At 52.8% G+C, this 12,982-nt stretch overlaps 1 protein-coding gene across 4 annotated transcripts in view; it reads right to left on the reverse strand.

Annotated features, from left to right (window-relative positions):
* Positions 1-12,715, reverse strand: part of polq (polymerase (DNA directed), theta) — a 16,585-nt gene extending 3,870 nt beyond the window's left edge. For 2 of the 4 annotated variants that reach the window (XM_061679084.1, XM_061679083.1), the window contains exons 1-26: positions 12,463-12,715; positions 12,300-12,378; positions 11,994-12,226; positions 11,241-11,434; positions 10,801-10,980; positions 10,590-10,720; positions 10,352-10,508; positions 10,163-10,274; positions 9,889-10,090; positions 9,674-9,815; positions 8,926-9,072; positions 8,325-8,537; positions 8,096-8,238; positions 7,837-8,026; positions 7,030-7,172; positions 6,708-6,901; positions 6,324-6,448; positions 5,780-6,023; positions 3,774-5,142; positions 2,311-3,610; positions 2,100-2,231; positions 1,342-1,532; positions 892-1,099; positions 624-817; positions 290-418; positions 42-216 (exon numbers count right to left, since the gene is read on the reverse strand). In XM_061679084.1, the coding sequence (XP_061535068.1) occupies positions 42-216; positions 290-418; positions 624-817; positions 892-1,099; positions 1,342-1,532; positions 2,100-2,231; positions 2,311-3,610; positions 3,774-5,142; positions 5,780-6,023; positions 6,324-6,448; positions 6,708-6,901; positions 7,030-7,172; positions 7,837-8,026; positions 8,096-8,238; positions 8,325-8,537; positions 8,926-9,072; positions 9,674-9,815; positions 9,889-10,090; positions 10,163-10,274; positions 10,352-10,508; positions 10,590-10,720; positions 10,801-10,980; positions 11,241-11,434; positions 11,994-12,226; positions 12,300-12,378; positions 12,463-12,533 (6,598 nt within the window). In that variant the 5' untranslated portion in view covers positions 12,534-12,715. The remainder of the gene's footprint in view (positions 1-41; positions 217-289; positions 419-623; positions 818-891; positions 1,100-1,341; positions 1,533-2,099; positions 2,232-2,310; positions 3,611-3,773; positions 5,143-5,779; positions 6,024-6,323; positions 6,449-6,707; positions 6,902-7,029; positions 7,173-7,836; positions 8,027-8,095; positions 8,239-8,324; positions 8,538-8,925; positions 9,073-9,673; positions 9,816-9,888; positions 10,091-10,162; positions 10,275-10,351; positions 10,509-10,589; positions 10,721-10,800; positions 10,981-11,240; positions 11,435-11,993; positions 12,227-12,299; positions 12,379-12,462) is intronic. The other 2 variants (XM_061679086.1, XM_061679085.1) reach the window with 2 other exon arrangements.
* Positions 12,716-12,982: the final 267 nt, after the last annotated feature.

Here is a 12,982-nt window from a genome sequence, read left to right on the forward strand (position 1 = left end):
ACGAGCGTCTCAACGCAGTGGCGTAAATGCGATGCGTGTACCTGTAGCTGTGTGCGTCTGAGCTATAGGATAGATTCTATGCATGGCCAATGTGGCGTGGTACTTCTTTTCCGTCTGCAGCGGGAACACCACTTTAGTCAAAGCGTTGGTGACCTTCCTCCACTCCAGTATCACAGCCGGGAGCGGATGCAGAGGACGGAGCTTCTCCAGAACGTCCTGACGACAGCATTTTAGTGTAAAGGGCCTATTTGACACCTTTTTTTTGTGTGCGTAGAAATAAGCGGCTCACCTTAGTTGTGCTGAACTGCTTCCCGAGCCGAACTCTGCCTCCGCCTCTGCGGGTGTACCCGAGGGTCTTCTTGCTTTTTGATGCTCCCACGTCACCGTTTGGAGGCAGATGGAGCTCGAAGAACAAAACCTGCAAAAGGGTTTTGCGCACCGCTGACACAAACTTTTGTCGTTCACATGATGTACTCCCTCAAGTCTCCTCTACACAAACCGATGACAACCTCGAACGCCAGCAGTAGAGCGCCGACGTAGAAGACCCATCCCATTTCTCTGAGGTGAAACGCGGGTATGCGGGGGTCAACAACTTCCTTGGCAGGGGTGACAAAATATCTGACCTGCGCTACGTCGTCGATGCAGGTGAGTGAGAAGCTGTGCCCCGCCAGCCCGTACGCTTGAGATTCCAGCGCCGCCAGTTTGGCTCGCATCACGTGCTTCTGTCTCTCACACTCGTCTAGACTGAAGCCCACGCCGTTGAGTTCCAGCAGCGCCAGACACACCTGCGAGGGCATCTCCACGCTCCTGAAGGAATCTGCGCAGGCCGCGACAAGACACCAAACGTCACAGTCGCTCATCGTCACGCTTCGTACGTCTTTCGAATCCTACCGAGCATGCCGTCTTCGTCTAGTCGAGTTGTGAGATGGTTCATGACGGCGCGTACGAGCACGCTCGTGGTCGCCGCCCTCACGCGAGGACAGTGGGCGTGTGCGTTCCCGAGGCCGTCCAACAGAGGGAGATCTTCCGGACAGTAGGCGGTGATCATGTTGGCCAGAGTCCTCTCCTCGGCGCCGGGGTCCATCAGCCAGCACGCCACCTCGGGGACATTAAGGAAGACGGCAAATAGTTCGCTAGAGATTCCGATGACGGGCAGCAACAATTGAAATCGATGCCGAATGCCTCAGGGGCACGTCATTTCTCACAGCCAATCAGCCAAGGAAGTTCGTGATCATCAGGAAAATGATAATAACGATAGAGCGGGGGAGGGAGGAACAACGCTGAAGCTATCTGAGCCCGCTGCGGCTTTGTGCGAATGACGCCGTGTCGGAGTCCACTTACCTTGGGGTCTTCGCAGTTTCCCTCCAAGCTGATGCCGCAGCTTAGTAGCAGCTTCTTGTACACCCGGATGATGTCATACGCGACGACCGTGCCAGCTGACGGCCCGCTGAGACGGGCCTTCACGTGCTCCAGCCTCTCGCCCACCGGCAAAGCCTCGTCCAGGTCCGGAGGGGCGAGACTTAAACTCAAACCTGAGAAGCAAGCAAAACTGGACGAACTCATTCCTGTATTAATAAATGGACATTGTTTTTCCGTTTTGGGGAACATTTCCCCATTTTCCATTTTTTTTTTTCCAACCTCTACAAGTTCACCACCATACCACTTAGCTTAGCTTGGACCATTTCAAGCTATTCATTGGACTTGAAGTACTTGACTTTGAATTATTGGGCGTGTTCTAAAGGTTTTTGACTGGTCAAAAGGCAAAGTTTGCAAACGAGTGAAAGCAACACAACCCGCAAGTGCCACACAGTTATGGGAACTTCCACAACAGAGTTTTCGGAAGAATATTTGATTTCCATTTTGGAGATAATGCCACAAGTGTGTTGAGCCGTTCTGTCTGCCCGAGGTGGCGGCTTGAATGAGTCAAATGTTTTCTTTGGGAATTGATTCCGTGACTCCTTTTGGAACTTGAACAGTTTATTTGTTCAGTGCTTTCATTCCAGAGTGAAATGAGAAACTGAACTGCATACGTTTCATTCAAAAATGGACATTTTGACATTTAGCGTAGATACAGTACATACGCGTGCGCGCGCGAGTACCTTTGTTCTGCTTTTGCTGAAAGGAAATGTAGAAAGCATCTCTCGCTCCCCAGCAGACAGCCAGCCCGATCAGCAGCAGTCCGTCGCCGCCTCTTACGGGAAAACCATCGGCCCGGCGGAGCTTCTGGTGTGCTGCTCACACAAATGGCATCCGCACTGTAGCCTGACGGAACACACACTCATCGCATTCTCACGCAACTGCACGGATTACCCGGCTCCTGTTCCCCTCCTGGCTCGTGCTGGTGTTCGAGCGTTTCACAGGCCAAAGCCAGAGAGTAGCGCTCTCTCGTTTGCCACTCCTTGACGAACGTCCGGAAGAGGCGCTTGTCGCTCGAAACGTCGATGATGGAGAACGCGCTCGAGTTGCTGGAGGAGAGCGACGCATCCTGGGAGAGCTGAAGAGAGAAGCCCTCGTACGAGTCCGGCGACGCGCTGCGGCGGGGAGCGGAGTGCGGCGGGGTGCGGTCGGGAGAAGCGCTTCGCTTCTGGTCTCCGGGAGGCTGGCGTGGGCAAGCGGACGTTACATCGGTGTGCTGCTTTGATTCGTGCGTCACCTTTTTAGAGTTACAAAAAGCGCCTGGCAGCATAGTCGTGGGGCATTTCGCAGGTTTCCCAGGCAGGACGCCCGAGGGCGCGGACCGACTGAGCGGCGAGCGGACGGACGTTGTGGTGAGTTTGATTCTGTGCGTCACAGGTGCGGTCTCCTGAGTGGGGGGTACCGAGTCTGCGGCAGAGCCCGGCCTCTGTGTTCCGCGCTCTCTTGCCTCTCTCGGTGGTTGTGGCTGAACAGAATTGACAGGCTTTCTCCTCTGCTGCATGGACGGAGGAGACTTTTTCGGAGCCTGTCGATGGTTTGAAGGCGGGGTTTGCTCATTGTTGTCCACGTGGCCCAATGCACCGTTTTGCACAGGCTGATCAGACATGCTAGGCCAGCAATCGAAGATTTCCTGCAGACCAGGGCTGCAATAAAAGCCGCTCTGAGGCGCAGCATCGGCGTGCCGTTGTTTGGAAACGACGCCGTGTGACGGTACGTAGGGGAGCTCACCTTCCCGTTCCTTCTCGTTCCGTCCCTCACTCAGCCTTCCTGGGCTCTCTGGGGGAAGCGGAGATCGTGGCGAGGTTAGCGGCTCCTCGGGAAGAACGAGGCCTCGCAGTTGACCGGCCTCCCGCCGCTCCAGAAAATGCTCGCCCACCAGCAAAGAGTCGCCCCACTCTGACAGGTTGAACAAAGACTCGCCCCACTGGACGGCTTCGTGCTTCTCCGCCTCCCGGTTGACGAGGAGCTCGCTGCGCCGTTTCTCCCGGGGCGACGGGAGGGGGCGGCCGCCTCTCGCCTCTCGCTCCTCGTAGGCTGACCCGTCCGAGTCCGTTCCGTGCGGGCTCACCGAGTTCTCGTACAGGCTGTCGAACAAGAAGCTGCCGCTTCTGTTGGGATCGTCCGCAACAGCGGCGGCGGCGGCCGCTTTACGGTCGCCGTCATCCACGTGACGGTCGGCATCGACGGCGGAATTCTGCGGAAACATCAGACCACCCCAAATCTATCATTAATAACCATTTTATTTCTCCTGAGAGCATGCAAGCGTTACGCTTCTACGATGTCACTCAGGATTTCCTGTTCGAAAGCGTATTAGCGAAGTGAACCCAAGGAGCAATGTTGTGCTGATCGTCACTCACCTGATGACTGCTGTCAAGGATGAGCTCCATCTGGCTGTCTGTCAGAGAAATATTGAACACGGGGCATTTGTCGTTCGGAACGTCATGTCCGCCACGTCGTCCGTCTCGGTCACCCTGCCCCGCGGTAGCTTCTACGATCGCTTCATCTTGTATACGACCTCCGTCATTGAAATCTCGCTGACGTCTATCAAGTCCGTCGCCGGGGTCGAATCCTGGCTGGACAATTATCCGTTCCGTCTGCGTGTCCAATTCAAAACTGTCACCGAACGTCTCCTCTCCGCGTTTGGCCTCCGGCTGCGCTTCTTCCTTTCGATCCTCTCCCGTGTAGAGCTCTGGAGAGGAAAACACGTCCACCTCTGGAGCCTCCACCCTTCTTCGCTCGGTCTCGGGCGAGAATAGCGCGCAGTCGCACGTGTCGACTTGTTTGTGCGGCGGAGGGGCGGTTAGAGTTTCTCGAGCAAGGCCGGGAGCGACCTCGGCGCCGTGTGAAGTCAGCCCGGTCGAGTCTCGTGGCCGTTTGTCACTTTGTATGGACCGAAGGACTTTGTTTAGGATCCTCGAACGCTTGAGTTTCCCCGGCTGTCCGGGCGATACGCCAAGCCTCGGAGCATCATCGATGTCTGATGTCTCGGCGCAAACACCCGGGAGTTCTTCTAACCCGGAACTCGGCGCTCTCGACCGAGGAAGAGACATTAAGGGGAGATCCGGTTCCGGAGGTTGTTGGACTTGAAGCATCGGGCTGGTCACAATCTCAGCCAATTCTTGTGTCACACTTCTTAGGGGACCATTGGGCTGTCTGCATGAAACCTGACTTGTGACTCCTTCCTGCACTAAAACGTTCACCTCCTGGCTTCCGGGCTCTCTCTTTTCCAGCTTATCTTCACTTTGTCTTTCACCCGCTTTGGACTCCTTCCTCTGTTTATTCTTCTCTTCGTTCAGGCCGTGGCGAGTGACTTCACGGCCTGCCTTTTCACTGGTTCTCAAGTCTTTCTTGCTCAACTCCTTCAATTTCGTCTCGCTATCGATCATCTTGGGTTTGCATTTCCCATCATCTCCTCCAGGTTCTCCTTTGTCCTTCTGTGAAATTGTGTCGTCATCATCCGCCTTGTTTTTCTGAACGGCATTTCCCTCTCGCTGGCCTTTATCGCCACCGTTCGTAGGGACAGCGCGGGCACCGGAGGGAAGCGCCGCCGGGTCCCACCGAATGCCCAGCCGTGCCAAGTCTCCCCGAAGAAGGAGCTTGGCCTCCGATACGACGGCGACGGCGGCTTCCTGCTCGGTCAGCGCCCGCCCGCCGCTCGCCCACACGCAGCGCAGCTTCCGTCGCTCCGCAGCCTCCCCTTCGCTCTCATCCACCGCACGCTTACAGCTGAGGAAGAACACAAGACTTACAGCTGTGGAATCCGCAAACTTTTCTTTGTATAACCTCACCAAAGTTGCAACTTTTGGGAGCGTTTTGTAATGCAATTTGATGGAAGTTAAAGCTCATCAGCTCAATTTGTAATTTGTTGGCAGTACAGCGACGCCCCCCCCCTTCATCACAGGATTGACGGCCCGAACCGCCCACGATTGGTGAAAAGCTGCAAGGTTTTTTTGGGTGCTTATTTTGATAGTTTAAGCCTTAAAATGCACCTCCCCACACGCGTGACACACATTTCGAACTTAAGACACTTTTCAACACATTTGAAACATAGTTGAACACAAACGTGTGGGAAATGCATAATAATGGGATAAAAAAGACAAAAAAAAGTCAAATATCGCTCCCATATGTTAAAAATGTATTGAAACTCACATTGTAAACACGCATTTGTGAAAACTGTTTCACAGAAAAATTCACCATCTGGCGGCAATGCGCTCGGCGAACGGCGATGTTGCGCGGGAGTTACGCAGATTGTGTCGTTCTGTCGACTTTCAATAACTCCGAGCAAAAACTGTCTCATAAAAGTTCGTCGAGTGCGTTGCGGAGGAACCTTGTGACGATTGGAAGCGGACTCAAAGCCTCGCACCTCTTAAACGGGACGGCGTTCCTCAGAGCTTTCTCCACATCGGCCACCGTAGCCCTGGCCAGTTCAGCGACAGTGCGCAGGCCTCGCTCGTAGAGAGCCCGGGCCCTCGTCGCGGTCAGAAGGGAAACCCTGACCAGGTCCACGAGCTCACGTCGGACGCCGAAGCTCAGCCGGGTCTGGTACTGCGACAGCAGCAGCTCCATGTTGCCCCAGCCCAGACGCCCGCAGAACACCGTCACCATGCCTGCGGGACGAACGAAGCCATCGTTCCATCGTAACGTTGTACTTACAAGAACGTCGACGCTGACCGACAGGAAACAACGTTACACACGCCCGCACTGTCGAATGAGATCCAGTACAATAAGACGCAGCAAAATGTCATTCTTTTTTCTACACTACTTGCCCTTATTATGTTCACTGCTGACGTGGAACCGATCCCAGCTGACTTTTGGGCATTTGACATTCAAACTCCGCCTCGTCAGAAAAGAATAATGCCGAGTTTTCATCGACGTGATCACATTTTGCGACGGCTTCCCGTGAGTACCTGCGTACGTGGCCGCGGACTGCTGGAGAGACTGCAACTGCCCCCGGTTGCATTGGTATTTGGACGCCACTGCCCCCAAGGGAACCTCTTTCACCAGATCCTGCAGTACGAGAGTGGCGAAGAACCTGTGAAGGCGTACCGAAAGATGGACGGGTTTTTTTATTTAGAGAAGCATTTTGAATGGAAATTGGGAGTTTGACCATCAAGTGAAAAAAAAGAATCCAATAATCATCCACAATTCCAGGAATACCTCAAACGTGTAATCGAATATAAAACTTGCATTAGCATTAAGTCAACTCTCTTGACTTCTGCATTCAGTCATGAAGTGCATACAAATCCATACTGTAATTATCGCTTGCGTCTTCACATCAATGCGTGCGTGACCTTTTATGAATTGCCATTTGTCTGCGCTGCCTCTCCGTCTTGGCGACGGGTTCCCCCCCGACCGAGCGAGCCAGGAAACCCTCCTGGACGCCCACCAACTCAGCCACTCTCTTCATGGATGACGGCAGCTGCCCCCACAGATAGAAGAACTGATACCAGTCGACCGTCGTCCACTCTGCGTACAATGGCGTGATCTGGCAGGGAAAGTTTTCAATAACATTTACGCATTTCGCACTTGTATTACCCCGCTCGAAAAGGCTAATACAAGGGTAATCCTCGATGCCGCAACTGAAAATGGTAGAACTTCTATTCCAACCAATACCAGATAGAGAAGGTGCAGGTCGTTTTCCAGCACAAAGGCCTTCGTAGCCCGCTGCAGATCTGCAAATATTCCCAGTGCCTCGGGAGGAGAGAGGGAGGACGACAGAGTGGCGGCACCGAGTTGGGTGGGACAGTATTGCGCCTCTGAAAATCCAAACGCATCACAGACAGTGGACAAGGAGGATTTATTAGAATGGAAACAAGGTGGATGGCAAGCTTGAACTCCCCCCCGCCAAGAGTTAAATTCATACATGAATAGCAATCATGAGATTGAGTGACTGGGGAGGACGATGAAAAATTCTTTTCCCAGGCGAAAATCTCGACTTAGTTGTCGTCTGGCTTGTGTTCACCTGGGAAATTAGTTTTTGTTTTTTTTTTGGGGGGGGGGGGGTGGGGGGGGGCTTTCAGAGCGGCTGCTGCGTCCGTTTCAGCATCTCTGCCGACGATGATGCCTTTTATTTCAAGTTTGATGTTTGTGTCATCTTATTAGATACATATTGTCGGGAACTGCTATATTGTAGCGTGTACACGACAACCTCTGTTGCGGTTTCGAGGTGATGCATCAGAAGAGAAAGGTCACCGTGTTTCTTCCTTCAGTAAGGACGCTTTTCATCCAAATACGCAAAATGTCTCCGTCTCGTCTTTAATGCCACACGTAGTTATGTATCGTTTTTGTACATCATTTTGCGACGCGGTGCTGTCGGATCGGGTCAGTGATGGCCCAGGTCTGAAACTCAACGCCCGTGACTGAGAAAAGGTCAATAAAATAAAAGAATCGAGCCAGCGATGGCCTTTGCGCACGACTTGCCTTGTCCGTCTTTTTGGACACGGATGAATTCGTTGTCCATCAGCCATTCAACGCAGGCCTCGATTGCCCCCTCGTTGCGCTCTTCCGTAGACTCGCCTTTGCTGTCCCATTTGGCGCCGGCAGCCAAAAGCGAACACGAGGCGTACGACCGCACGTCCTGCGGCGTGCCGGCTACTCCTCCCGCAATGATCTGCAGGTAGGGGTGACGTAAAGTACGACTCCGAGTGACGCAAACGTGGTCGGCGGGTGACAATCGGACCTCCAGAATGGCTCGCAGCATGCCGGCGGTGACGCCTTCGCCTTCCCGTCTCACCAAGCAGCTGCCGATAGGCCGAAGCTCGCCCGTGAGGAGGCTGATACCTTTTTGCCGCTCCGCCTCCTTGCACACCAGCACGCTCTCGCCTGCGATGATGAAAAACTCATCATCGTTCAACAATCGCCGTTTTCTGCCCGTTGCTCGTTGTCGTCTCCTTCAACTTCTTCTGTACCTGCGGTGTCCACTCCTTTCCTCCCCGCTCGTCCAGCCATCTGTTTGTACGTGAGCGGGTCCAGCAGGTGACCGTTGAAGGTCGGGGTTCGAACGATGACCCTGCGGGCGGGGAGATTGACCCCCGACGAGAGGGTGGAGGTGGCGCACAGGACCCTGACCGTGCCCTGACGGAAGGCTCCCTCCAACACGTCCCGTTCGTCAAACGTCAGACCTGCAAAGTGAAGACCTTTTGATGCTTACGCCACTCGGCAGAGGAGATTACAATTTCATGTGTCGTTTCATTGTTCATTCGCTCACGCGCTCCAATTCTGCCGCCTACATTTCATGGGAAAAAAATGGACTTTTGAAAGCATGCACACAAATAGTTTGCTCTCTGGAGTGCCTGCCCGCCTATCACGTGTGAAAACAACACCCAAGTCAATGTTTTAGGGTCACGCGTTGTGCACTTCTGCCATGTTGACGTAATGAGCGCGCCCACGACGCCATCAGCGAGATCCAGAGCCTCTTTTACAAATGTGGGTTCCGTCGCTTTGGGAGGATGCGTTGTGTACGATTCCAAAAGGAGCGCAGATTTGTTTTTGGCGTGGTTGTGTGCTCACCGGCATGGTGGAAGGCCACCCCCCACGGCACGGCGCGCTGCAGAACGGGATCCAAACCCGCCGGAGTCCGACTCAACTGGGCTATGACGTCCACTCGTCCTTCCTGATCCGAGCACACCGCTTGGGGTTCCGAGTCACCCTCACGTTCTGAAATATATTTAGACAAGAAATACAGCCAACTTCCGCGTATTTTTTGTTTTTTTATCTATCCTCCATTATTTGCTGACAAAAAAAAATCTACTGTACTCCCTGTTTTTATGCCCAGGCCAACTCAATAAAAGTATGACTTTGGCCCCATCTTGTGGTATTTAGGGCTACAAAAACATGTTGGAGCTTCATTTTGACAAAAGAAGTGCTTTGCCACCATTTTGTGGCAAAGGACGGGTGCCAAATAGCCGCTGGTATTCGCTATTGACGGCAGGGCTCGGTCCCTGTGTCTCTTGTGTAGAATAAGAAATATTTTTTTTTTACATTGATGAAGTGTAACATGACAAACAAGAAAATTCAATGACCACAGAGCTCTGCCAAGGCTTACCGCTAAATGTTTGTTTGCAAATAAAATCGGAATACTTGGGAATGGGACCCCAAAAAAAATGGAACATTTCTGTCAAATATGCCAAGTCAACCGCAGCTGATAAAGAAGATATGACATGGTCTGACATCTTGGATTTAGCTCTCCTTCAATAGTAATGAATTCGTAAGCGGAAAATAGCCGCGTATCGCTCGAACGTGCGAGACGGGAACATACCGGTATGTCTGAGGTTGTAGAACTCTCTGGCAATGCTGTCGGCCAGTTTCTCGCACCAGTTCTTGGAGGGGCAGAACAGCAAGACGGAATGGCCTTCCCGCACCGTCTCGTAACACAAACCGACGACGTGCTCGTCATCGCCCTGAACGAACGTAGCGGCGATTAAAAAGGAACTTGCTAGTGATCACTTCCCGCGTGCATGAAGTATCGTTGACCTTTATCGGGAGCGCCGGCGTAAACTGTCGAACCACAGACAGGCTCTTGTCGTAGATGCTGCAGCCCACCTTCAGATGCTCCTGCAGGGGCACCGGTCTGAAGTCGGTCTGGTAGAGCTCTGCGCCGAGCCAGTTGGCCAGGAGGGACAAGTTGGGCAAAGTGGCACTTATGCCTACGATCTGCACACCCTCAGAAAGAGACCTGGCGGAACACGAAATCCCACATTCGAACCCCGAACCTCAGAACTGTGAGGCAGACGCGCCAGACACAAACCCGGCGGTGTTGCGCTTCTGTTCGACGTAGCGGATTTTGGTCAGGAGAAGTTCAAGCAGATATCCTCTTGCGGAATCTCCGACCATGTGCAACTCATCCACCACCACCATGCCTAGAGCCGCGAACGTCAGCGTGGGAAAGTCACACGTGAGCAACACTCGCGAGCGGACTTTTTTGCAGGCGTGTTACCGAGTAAGGCCATGTTGCCTTCCTCTATTAGTCTGTTGACGAGAGAGTTGGCTTTCTCTATGGTGCAAACAGCCACATCCACAGCGGCAAAACCACCGGCGGCCGATGCGCTTCCCATGAAGCCGTCCACACGCGCTCCGGCCTCTTCGAACACGCTCTGCGGGGCCACAGAAGCGTAGCGACGACACCGGTTACGAGAAGCCGTAACGTTTACCGTAACCTGCCTCCCGCTCGGCACCTGAAGGTGGTGCATCTTCTCTTTGGCCAAGGAAACAAACGGCAAAATCAAGAGCGCTTTTCTTTTCGTCTCCAACACGCGCTTCAGCATCAGCAACTCAGACACCAGAGTCTTCCCGGCGCTCGTCGGAGCTAGAAAAGAAGAAGAATAAAAGAGAGAGATTGACTTCAAATGACTTGCTGGGACTCAATGCAGATGTTCAGCGCCTTACCAGAGTAGACCAGGTTACCTCCCTGCAGGACCCGCCCAAGGCCGAGGCACTGAGCCTGCCAGTCAAACATGCGGGTGAGTCCGAGTTGGCGGTAACGCGCCAGGACCGGGGCGGGTAAACCCCAACTGGATAACAACAGCTTGTCCGATTGCGCGTCGTCGGGGGCGCACAGAGCCGAGCCTGCGCAGAGGAGAGCGCACGCTGAAATGTCAGGACGACGAGTCAAATCTCATACAGAGAGACACGCGATGTTAAACGGCACATGTGAAACAGCGGTCTCAATTTCTTCTTCTTCTTCTTCTTCTTCTTTTCATCCGGGATCAACATTTGGCTACATATTGGTCGTGGATCACGGGGGGGGGATGAACGATCCATTGAATTTAGTGCACAGAAAACAAAGACTCCGTGAACGTAGTCATATTGCGATTGAACTGGTTTACCCGGCTGACGTAAGCTGTCACTGAGCGTAAAGGGCTCGGAGCCGCTGGGAACCGTCGGCACGGAGGCGGAATGATGCTGCGGCGACGTGCGCGTGCCGCCGAACAAAATGTAGTCCCCGGAAACATCGTGACAAGCACCTGCATTCGCATTGCCATCTCCGTTTTCCTCCTCGTCACAGGAAAACTTCTGCCGACTGAAATACAAACAATAGCACGGTATCAGCAGGAAAAAAAAATACAAATTAAAAAAAAAGGAAAAAAGCACCCGCCCACTTTCCCCACTGAAATCAATGCAAACACCAATAATCCCGTCAAGCCTCCTCACCGAAAAACACCCAAAACTGTTTTTCATTCGGAAACATAGAAAGATATAATATTGGACTTTAGAAATACATAAGAGTCATAACACAATTTAATAGAATGTAAAGAATTCAACAGTTTGGGCGTCACGATTTAATGCTTCAATTCAAATCATTGTGCTGCTCCTTCTCTTGGCCAAAAATCTAAATCGAACAACAAATCAAATCGAAATTGTCCGTAAGTGCGAACGTTTATGAACAACTTGGATTTTAGTCTTCAATGAACTGAAATGCTTTGTTTTGGGATATGGGAGGAAGCCAGACAAGCAAGGGGGAGAATATGTCCAATCCACACGGGGAGGCCTGAGCCGAGATTCAAACCCAGAACCTCCGCACTGTGAAGCAAACGTGCTACACGTGCTGTGTGACACCCAAAGTAGGTGTTAAGACTCACGAAGTGGCCGTTTCTGCCTTTTGCTCCCTGATTGCTTCTTTGCTGATGACTGCCGAAGCCGAATCGTCGTCGTCGTCGTTGCTGAAGAGGAGCCGCTGAGCGAGGTCTCGGCACTCGGCGCCCCTCCGTGCCGTCCTGCGAGTTTCCTGGATGCCGTGCGCCTTCTTCTGCGCGGATGCAGGGTGGACCCGCCGGGCGTCTTCCTCAAGACTCCACTCTCCCAGCGCGACACCCTAAAGGACAAAATCAAGTCACTTCTTGTGTGACAACGTGCGACTGGAGACATCGAACTCATGTTCAACTCGCCGTCGTGCCGGCGTCTGCGTCTGCGTCTGCCAGGTAATGGGTTGTCCTTGGCAACGTCTCGCTGTCAGTTGGCTCATCACTGCCACGACGGAGAGCAAAAAGGTTGCCGCATTCCTCCGTCGACAAGCAGCATACATTTAAAGTGGATAAAAGAGCACTTTACCACTTTTTCTTCTTGATCTTGTGCTGCCCCATGTAGCATTTCCTTTTCAGAGGCAGACCGGGAGCACTCATATTGTGCTCCTGTTGACACGCGTGTTCGGTGCACGTTGCCCTCACTTAACATGACATCGCTTTGTTTCCAGTCAGCGGTTTGGAGATCTTTTTGGAAGGAAGGTAGAAAACAACCAGTTAAAAAGAAAAACAACAAGGCATCGTTATGATTTGTGATGTGAAGAAACTTATTCACGCTGCTTGCGCCTAGGGACGAAATCAAAAGTTCCGCCCACAGATCTGGATTGTCGGTAGGACACGCCCAGTCGGAGTTGCGTGCCGACGGCGACGCTGAGCTAGGAAGGTCAAAGTCGTCCGCGCATCTCACGTGTGTGGACGGCAAGAAAGCCAAAAGACCGAGGATCCCGGAACATTGTGCTGCACACGGTTGCGTAAAACGGAAAACGGCATACAATTACGACAAGGGAACTTGCAGTCCCTTTCAGATATTTAAAACAATATTTATTTCA

The sequence above is a fragment of the Phycodurus eques genome, chromosome 6 (assembly GCF_024500275.1).
Source record: "Phycodurus eques isolate BA_2022a chromosome 6, UOR_Pequ_1.1, whole genome shotgun sequence".
NCBI classification, from domain to species: domain Eukaryota; kingdom Metazoa; phylum Chordata; class Actinopteri; order Syngnathiformes; family Syngnathidae; genus Phycodurus; species Phycodurus eques.